Source organism: Lactuca serriola, chromosome 8 (genome assembly GCF_051521515.1).
Source record: "Lactuca serriola cultivar US96UC23 chromosome 8, Lser_US96UC23_V15, whole genome shotgun sequence".
NCBI lineage: Eukaryota > Viridiplantae > Streptophyta > Magnoliopsida > Asterales > Asteraceae > Lactuca > Lactuca serriola.
Window position 1 is genome coordinate 88,857,902 of NC_136415.1, and position 9,593 is coordinate 88,867,494.

The 9,593-nt window shown below is 35.9% G+C and overlaps 1 protein-coding gene across 1 annotated transcript; it reads left to right on the forward strand.

Annotated features, from left to right (window-relative positions):
• The first annotated feature begins 265 nt into the window (after window positions 1-265).
• LOC145065711 (uncharacterized) lies at window positions 266-3,915 on the forward strand. The gene is made up of 3 exons (XM_079012760.1): window positions 266-399; window positions 549-634; window positions 2,622-3,915. The coding sequence occupies exons 2-3, from the start codon at window positions 563-565 to the stop codon at window positions 3,684-3,686; spliced, it is 1,137 nt and encodes a 378-aa protein (XP_078868886.1). The 5' UTR covers window positions 266-399; window positions 549-562; the 3' UTR covers window positions 3,687-3,915.
• Window positions 3,916-9,593: the final 5,678 nt, after the last annotated feature.

Here is a 9,593-nt window from a genome sequence, read left to right on the forward strand (position 1 = left end):
CAAAAAGTTTCAAACCATATAAAAATATTGAAAGTGAATGAAATTGAAATCCATTCTAGTTTTCAAATCATTATTCATGACGAAGTTTAGGAAATTGTCCAATATAAAATAATGATTCTCTCTTTAAGTTTGAACTTTAGATTATAAAAACCCTAGAAATTTATATGTCATTTAAAAACCGAAAATAGTTACAGGACCAAAAAAACAAAAATATTAGTGTAGGGGACTAAAAAGTCCATTTCTCTATTAAATAGGGTTCAAAATCGTATCTTTTGTCTGTATCTTTTCTTAGTTATTTCTCTTAAAAGAGAGATTTCAGTTCCCGAACGCCCAGATTGTTGCAAAACGAAATCCAAGTCGAAGAGAGAGACAAGAGCGTGAGAGAGAAACACTACCAAGGTAAGATCATAGTTCTATCAAACTTCAAGAATCATTTTTTTACAGCTTTCGAAGATTTTAGCAGTACTATGTGTATATTTCTTAATTCTATATCTATATTCACATGTAACTAGAGTTATGGAGTTGGTTTTCTTCTTCGTAACTGCTAGGTTTTTGTTCAAAAATGGCGAGCATGGGTCCGAACGATGAAGTTGTTTCCTTGGAGCTCCCTGCACCTTCTGGCTGGAAGAAGATGGTTCTCTCTTACATCTCTTTACATTTCCTTTACCCTGTATATCATATGTATGCGAGTTCGGTTTATGTGATTTTTCATTGAGGTTTCTGCTAGCATTTATTGTTTGATTCTGTGAATTGGGTCGTGTTTATACCACAATATTGCTGAAATTTGAATACCCTAAGGAGAATTTCGTTTGTTTTTGTGGGATTTCGAAACTAGGGTTTTCGAGCACGTTTTTGTTGATTTTGGGGGAAACTTAGGGTTTATCTTTCTATCTTGCATATATATGCGAAATGGTTTCGGTTTTTGCACGTTTTTGTTAATTGGCTTCTAATTGTAATTCAACTGTATGAAAAATCGTACTTTTAACTGAATTTTGTTCGTCCGTCTTGGGTTTTCAAAGCTAGGGTTTCTGAAAGGTTTTTTCGTTGACTTTGCGAAACTGAGGTTTTGTCGATCATGATTTTCTGAAAACCCATCAAAATGTTTTTTGGAAAGATTTTGTTTTTTTGCAGGGGTTTAAAAAAATAAATTACTTTCCCATGTTTCACCCCTCATGCAGAAAAACACCCACTTGCGTATGAGGTATCTTGGAATATGTTCTTCATTGATTCTTTAATTATTTCCTCAAGTACTTGAAACTACAAAATGAAAATTTGTAAAGTGAGAGCCACTTGGTATAAAAAAATACATCTTTTCTACCTGCAGTACCAGAGATTGTAAAAAAACAACTGATGATTATCACTTTCAGTTATTTAGCTTTAATTGGATGACATGGAAAGTTTATCACTTTGTGTTGTAGATGATTAGATGATGTTCACAAAGTAATAATCCAGAATGAGAAGATTATCATTGATATTATGCTCTTCTTTAATAACTATATTTAGTGGATTATGTAAACTGATTGCATTCTAAACTAGATATAATATAACAATTTCACCATCAAGAAGTTTCCTTTCATGATTTTTTAGGATCATACTTTTTTTTCTTCCATGTGTGACCTAACAAAATCAAAGCTTATAAAAATTGTTTGATGATGGGAGATCTGTATGTAGTTGAAGAATCCCATGGTGTTGAAGGAGAAACCTTAGTTGATATGTTTAAAAAAAGAAGCATTTCAAGTGTTTCTCTAGATCAATAGCTCAAAGAATGGCTAACTTATTGAGAAGAAGACAAATTCATAGCTAAATTGGATCCTTGAAGATTTTTGAAATGAGGGTTTGAGATTCAGTAAGACAAATATGAGTAATTGTAGGCTTTGACTTGCCAAATATTGTTAGCAATTGAAATGTGGTTTTAGATCTTTATTAGTATTTTGAAACTGGGGTTTTAGATCTTAGATGAATGCATATATTATCATTATTTTATTCCCATTGTTCCTTACCAGTTACCAAATTCAAGAATGTTTCCAAAAGAAAGACATTAAATGGTTTCAATAACTGGTTTATGTAAGAATTGAATGAAAATAACTTGATGTGAAGTATATGAAAAACATGAGTTTGAAATTGATGGATCATTTTTTTTTTCTTTATGATACGAAATTACTCCAGCAAAGTTTTTCCAAGTATTGATTCAAGGAACTTGACATAGTAGTTCACAAATTCAGTATTGACCCAAACTTTTTGTACTTTTGTAAGTCAAAACTCAAAATGTGTAGCTTTAAATTGTTCTTTTTAAGCAAAACATTTCTTTTATCAATTTTAGTTAGAAGCAAATTATTTCTCTCAAATTATGTATTATAAGTTATAATTAGATCCCATTTTCATATTTGGCCTAAGTATCTACTAATTCTCCTCCTGTAGTCAACATGTGAAAGTACTTGTCATGTGAAATTGTTGTATTATATGTAAATACATTAATAATAATACTTTCAACTCTAAGCTACACATTAGTTATAATTAATGAAAACAATAAAATCAAACATAACAATAAAACTCAATTCAACTTTGTATATGTTTCTAATCTGTGTATATATATATATATATTTGGTTGTATGTTGATGTAGTTTTTGCCAAAGAAAGCTGGAACACCAAAGAAGAATGAGATTGTGTTCACTTCACCAACAGGGGAAGAGATCACAAACAGGAGACAGCTGGATAAGTACTTAAAAGCCCACCCTGGTGGGCCCAAGGCCTCAGACTTTGACTGGGGAACTGGTGAAACACCAAGGAGGTCTTCAAGAATCAGTGAGAAGGTCAAGGAAAGTCCACCACTAGCTGAGCCTGTTCCCAAACGCGCCAAAAAGTCTTCTTCTGCTTCAAAGAAGGACAAGAAAGACAAAAATGCCCCTCAATCTGAAGAAGAAACTGCAGATGTTGAAATGCAGGAAGCAGAGGAAAAGAAAGAAGAGGCTCCTCCTGAAAAGGCTGTAGCGGAAGATAACGAGAAACAAGAGAAAGACGAAAATGCCCCTGTGGAGGACAAAGAAAGTGAGACGGACAAGAATGCCCCTGTGGTTGAAGAGAAGGAAAAAGATGCCCCCCCTGAAAACTCTGTAGTGGAAGAGGATGACAAAAGTGCCCCTGAAATCCCAATCGTGGAAGAGAAACAAGAGGAGAAAAATGCACCTGAAAGTGAAAATCCCATAGTGGAAGACAATGAGAAACAAGAGAAGGACAAAAATGCCCCTGAAGACCCCATAGTGGAAGAGAAACAAGAAGAGGAAGAGGAGAAAACCGCCCCTGAAAGTGAAAACCCCGTAGTGGAAGAAAATGAGAAACAAGTGAAGGACAGTATTGCCCCTGTGGAAACTGAGAAGGATGATGATAAACATGAGGTAGAAAGTAAGGTTGATGAGTTGTGTGAAATTCCAAAAATGCCCCCATCCGAGGAAGAACTAAAAGAGAAAGCTGCTGATGTGAATGTGATCGAGGCGAATGATAACAACAATGGAGAAGCCATGGTTGCAGAATATCAAGATAAGGTTGAGAATGATGTTGCAAAAGGAGAAACAATCCAAGAGAAGGCAGAGGAAGGGCAAAAAGGTAATTTTGGTATGAGTGGTGCAGATAAAGAGAAAGAAACAGCAGCAGTGGAGAACGGTTGTCATGTGGATGCTGAGCCATGGTAAAAGATAGGGGGCAAAAGGGTAACTTGTGAAGTTTGGTTGTTTCTGTGAGTCTTGACACTTAGAATGTTGTCTATCTGTATGTTGTTTTTTTTTTTTTTTTTTTTTTTTTCTTACAACAGTTGATAAAAAGACATTGTGGGTATGTATAACGTGGGCATAGTGTTAGGGGTCGTTAGTCGACTTCATATGTTGTCTTTTACATATATCTATCTATCTATTTGTCTATGTATGTGATAGGATTTGTGACTTTTGGTTGATGTTGTTGCATTTAGGGGGAATTGTAGGTTGCAGGATGTCATACTTGTAACATTATGTAATAAGTAATCCTTCACATTCCCATCTTTTCTTGCACTCTTATTTTGTTTATGTTATATAACCATAATCACATTTATTCTTATTAGTGTTTGTCTCAAAAGATTGGATGATTCAACTTGGAAAGTAATCGCTAAGGTAGTCTTTGATATGATGAGGGAAGATTCGATTCTTTTCATTTTCTTTTTTAGTCCTTGGGACAAAATGGTGTGGAATGAAAGATTTGTAGTATGAGTGTTGTAGTTAATGATTTTTAATTATTATTTTAGTTGAATTATAATTTTAAAAATACATATAAAGTATTATTTTTATAATTTTATTAGTATTTGCTTCAAAAGAAATATGACCCACCGCAAAAAGGGATGTCTTAGATATCTTTTATATGGCCAATTAGGTTTAAAATGGTTAGAGAACTTAATTCTCTGTCACATTGATGTTAGAAAAAAATTTATTTGTTTTGCTTGATTGAATGGAATGACTTATTATTTTTCATTTTTAAACCAATCAAATTTTATTAAACCTAGAAGCTAGTAAAAATATCTTTTATATGGCTAATTAGGTTTAAAATGGCTTTTAAGCCGATCTATCCTAACCAAACCAAACTCTTTACATCTAAGAAAAAACTAAGAATATGAAATACTTATAACAAATTTAGAAAGATATTTTTTTTTATCCATATATCACCAAGTTTCAGGTATAATTGTTCCTATGATTTGGAATTTAAGACTTAAAAGAATAAGATTTTTGGTGGCTACGATGTGACGGTGTAGTCACCACGACGTGACCCGATGAAATCGTGTCTCATTTAGGAGCCATGACATGGAGGCGGACAACATGAAAAACCCTAATTTTTCAGGCCTTAAGCCCTATTTAAAGGATGTGATAGTTAGAATTTGCTCATTCTCAATCTTCATCACCTCCCTTTCGACCTAAATAAGCTCTTGCCTCCATTTTTGAGTTCTTGAAGTTTCTTGGTGGTTTTTGGTGATATTGAAGGAGAAGAAGCTGTCCTTTGATCATAGATCCAGCAAACAAGTTCCCTCACCACCTTATTGCACATATTCTTGACCTTTGTAGGTCCACAAATTAAAATCTTTATGTGCTATTCTTCTAGATCTAGGTTTTCATGCACTTTTCTCCATGGTTGGGATATTTGAGTGGATAGATTCCATAAAGTTGACAACCTTATGGATCCTTGAGGCCCCTTTGTAGTTTCTTGTTCCAAATCTGAAGTATTATTGAGTTTTTATTCCATGCATGAAGTTTTGACCTCATTTTCACCATTTTTACGTAGCTAAAGTTCATGACATGCATCGGACATGCCTGTCCATAAAGTAAGGATTTTTATGAGATCTTGGGGGTGTAAGAAAGCCTTCTGGAAGAGATGAGTGTGTGGCTTAATGGATTAAGGGCTTAATCCATTAAGCTATCCAAGAACAGTTCCCAAGACATGGCGATATGCTCACCAGGCGTTGTAATTGTGGTTCGCATGACTGATTTGTCCTAAGGCTATCATGTCGTGGAAGATTCTTGGTCACGACATGGTGACCAACAAAGTTGACTTTTGGTTGTTGACTGTTGACTTTTGACCAAGATCGACTTCAATTCAACTTGAGAGTTTTTGGGCTATAGATTGAGGATGTGCCTCTGATTGTTGTATAGGTGGTGTGTAGCACCAGTCTTTATTTCGTGTGAGTTGTGTTGATAGTTTGCTAGCCTGCGTTGTGAGTTTTCTCAATATACTTTATACTACAGTATTTATCCTTGTGTGTAAGATGTTGATATAATGTAGTTATCTGTTAGATTGGTAGATCTGTTATGATTATTTGTGTTTGCTTGTTATTGTTTGTTTGCATATGTTGACATATTGTGGTTGGGTTGAGGCGGTCCTGCTCTGTGCTGTAGGCCAAGATACTCGGGCAATCCAATTGATACTGTAGTCTCAAGAAGAGCGGTCCAACCTAGTGTTGTAGACTCAGGAGAGCGGTTCAACTTTATGATGTAGGCTCAGGAGAGCGGTTGAGGTGTATTGAAGGCCTTGCAAGGCGGTCCGGTCAGACTGTAGGCTCATGTGTGCACGTATTGTATGTGTATTGTTCTGTGGAGTATTTTGAGGAAACTCACTAAGCTTTGGCTTATTGTGGATTTAAATGTTTCAAGTACTTTAGAGGATCGAGGGATGGCGATGGCATGATCGTACGCATCATAATGTGGATTTATGTTTGAGAGATGTTATTTGATACTCTGATTTTTATGGTTATGTTTTGAAATAATGAACTGGATAGCTTATGATTTTTATGAAAATGTCTTTTGAAAAAGATTTTTTTTCCATGGTTATTAGGATGTTACAAGTTGGTATCAGAGCCATAGTTTGAGGAATCTGGATGAACAACCGTGTGATTCCAGACTCAAACTATGGATCTTCAAAAGATTTTTCACAACATTTTTCAAAAATAAAATTTAAAAAGGGAGGATCGATGTGTACAGTCAGCCGAAGCTTAAGAGAAAGGTATTCCCCAAGATACCCACACTTGTTATATGTATATTGGTGATATGCTAAGGTGTTAGAACTGCATGCTAGTTCATAGGTTAGGGATCTTCAGGAATTGCATGATAGAAATACCTGATAGCCTAGTAGATTTCTTGTTTATTCTATATAAAACTGACATTATTACTGTAGTTGCTAATTGTATGAATCAGAATTTTACATAAGTAGGGTTTTATAGCTTGAGTATTCTTGATTTAGCCTTATTTCGTGTTGCTTGTTTGGTTGTGGGCTTAGGGTAGAATCAATTATTCAACCGTCTATCGAATTCGACGTTATGAATGATTAGCATACCCAAGGTGATCTTAATGTTAGTGAAGGTTTAAAGAGTTGGGCGTGTGATTGATAAAGTGCTAGAAGAAGTAAGGAATTAGAAGTTACTCTTAAGAGAGTGAGTGTAGGGTGTATGCGTACTCTATTTGATTTGGGCCTAGTGGCTATCCTTCAAGACAAATATGAGTAGGTGTGGAAGGTAGTATGTGACCATACTACTGGAAGCATAGGACCCGTACATGTGTCAAAGACGTCATGGGTTCCAACGGATGAGTAGTTAAGTAGTGATGTGTTTTGGAATAATGTGATTTTCTGACGTGTTCTTGATTTATTTTTAGTATGGTGGTTACGCAAAGTTCTAGTTCGACTGCTGATGGTCCGGAGAGGCCAGGTTTGAGTGATGACCAGAACCGTGAGATGATCACTACTCATGTGATTTTGGTTTCTAGAGCAGCGATCCCAGAGGTGTTTGGGCCTGTCAAGACCAATTTGATTGAGATGTTTGACGAATATGTATGCTACCGTCACCAAGGCTGCTATCGCCACAACCACTGTAGCCATCACAACTGCAGGACTTCAGGGAGGAGGGTCTATACAATATTGGGAGATCAGCAACACAAAGCCCCCAGAGTTCGACGAGGTCAAGGACCCGATTGTGGCCATGAGGTGGATATCCGATGTTGAGGGGTGTTTTTACACGTGTTATTCTCCTAAGAACCAGAAGGTGAAGTTCACGTTGAACCTTCTTCGATTGAGGGAGAATGACTGGTGGAAGTTTGATACTCATGCTTATTCTCCCACGGAGAAGGCCGCAGTGACTTTGGATCAGTTCTCGGAGATGTTCTGAAGTGAGTATGTTTCATTGGTAGAGAGAGAGGTTGGCTCAGGAGTATTTGTCGCTCAAGCAAACGATAGAATCGATGACAGAGATCACCAAGATGTTTAAGGAAAGAGCCTTTTCTGCTTGGGGTACGTTTCTTCGAAGCAGGTTTAGATGTCTGTTACTTGAGCATGCTCCAGACTAAGATCCAGGAGTTCGTGTCGACTAATAATTATTAGACACTATCAGAGATGTAGTCATTTTCTCGTAAGAGAGAGATTGATATTGAGACCCAGGCAAGAGAGAAGAGGCAAACCGCAATTCAGACTCAATCGGTAGCTAAGCGGTTTAAGCCCATTGATTCCTGATCCGAAGGCCAAAAGTGTGACAACCCGAAATTTCCATCTTGTACAGTCAATCAATTCAATCAAATTCAGACTCGTTTCTACCATCTTTTAACACTGTTTAGAGTCTGTTGGAGTGTTCTAAGCCCAGTACAATCAAGAATCGGGTGTTAGGAAGTATCTGTTGGAGTCCATTGTGCCCTAATCAAACTTTAAACCCATTATGGGGAGTTTACGGCCAAACCTTCATGTTTGGGCCGTAAACTCATGTGGTGGCCGTGAACTCATGTTAAATACATGAGTTTACATCATTTTCCTCATTTCTCTTCCATTTCAAGGCTAGAAACTCCATTTCTCTCTCAAGTATCATAAGATCTTCATTTCAATCTTCCAAAAATGTAAGTATTTCATCCTTTGATTTGTTGTTATATCACCTTATCTAGTAAGGATCATTGATTTCATCCATGAAATCATTCCATTTTGATAGATCTTCAAGTGTTCTTCATTTCACCAAGAACACACACTAGTGTTCTTGAGCCTTAAACACCTTTACAAGCTTCTATATTGTAAGTACCCTTACCCTAGCTTGTTATATGACTAAAACACTTAGTTTACACCTTGTAAATAACACAAAATCAAGATCAAAAGGGAGTTTACGGCCAAGGTAATCTCCGTGGGCCGTAAACTCTATTGATGAGTGCATATGAACCCTAATTCCTTCCTAAGGCTTAGACTTGATCATAGGACACTTCATTATGACTTATAAGACCTTATAACACATCTTGGTATAAAATACCATGAGTTTACGGCCGTAAACTCATGGGGAAATTTTCTTGGGCCGTAAACTCATGGAGAGTTGGTCCTTGGGCCGTAAACTCTAAAGCAAAGCCATACAACCCTTAGATGCAACCCTTTAGTGCTTATAACACTTGAATCAAAGTGTTTTCCATGTTCTAGGGTGCCTATACTTGTTAAATTAGTTGTTTAATCACTAATTAGATACATATATGTGTCATTATATGTTAAATAGGATCCATGTGTGTGTTCAAGTATTCACTTGACACTTAGCATCCTATACCATCCGTTCATCCAAACAACTCATTGCAGGTGAATTCATACCCCTTAATCTATCATTTTAAATGATTTTAAATGCTTTTATGGGGGGGGGGGGGGGGGGGAATACAATTAGGAAACATATAGTTATATAATCAATCACATCTGATTTATAACTGTGTTTCAAACAATAGGATTTCATATACATCAAGTTGTGTTTCAAACAATAGGATTTCATATACTTCAAGCTGTGTTTCAAACAATAGCATTTCATATACTTCAAGCTGTGTTTCAAACAATAGGATTGCATATACTTTAAACTATGTTATCAAACAAACTACTTTTAAATTGACATCAAGTCATCCATATTTATTATTAAACTCTTCAAAAGGTTTACCAAACTTCCTTTTTAACTTATATATTGTCAAATGCATGTCTATATATGTATAGTTATGTAAGTAATGTTCAAAGGACTTAGAACTGCTAACCCACTTTATTTCCTTTTCCTTGTTTGGATATGTACTTAGAGTAATCGGTTAGTTGTCCGAAGGTCGTTTAAA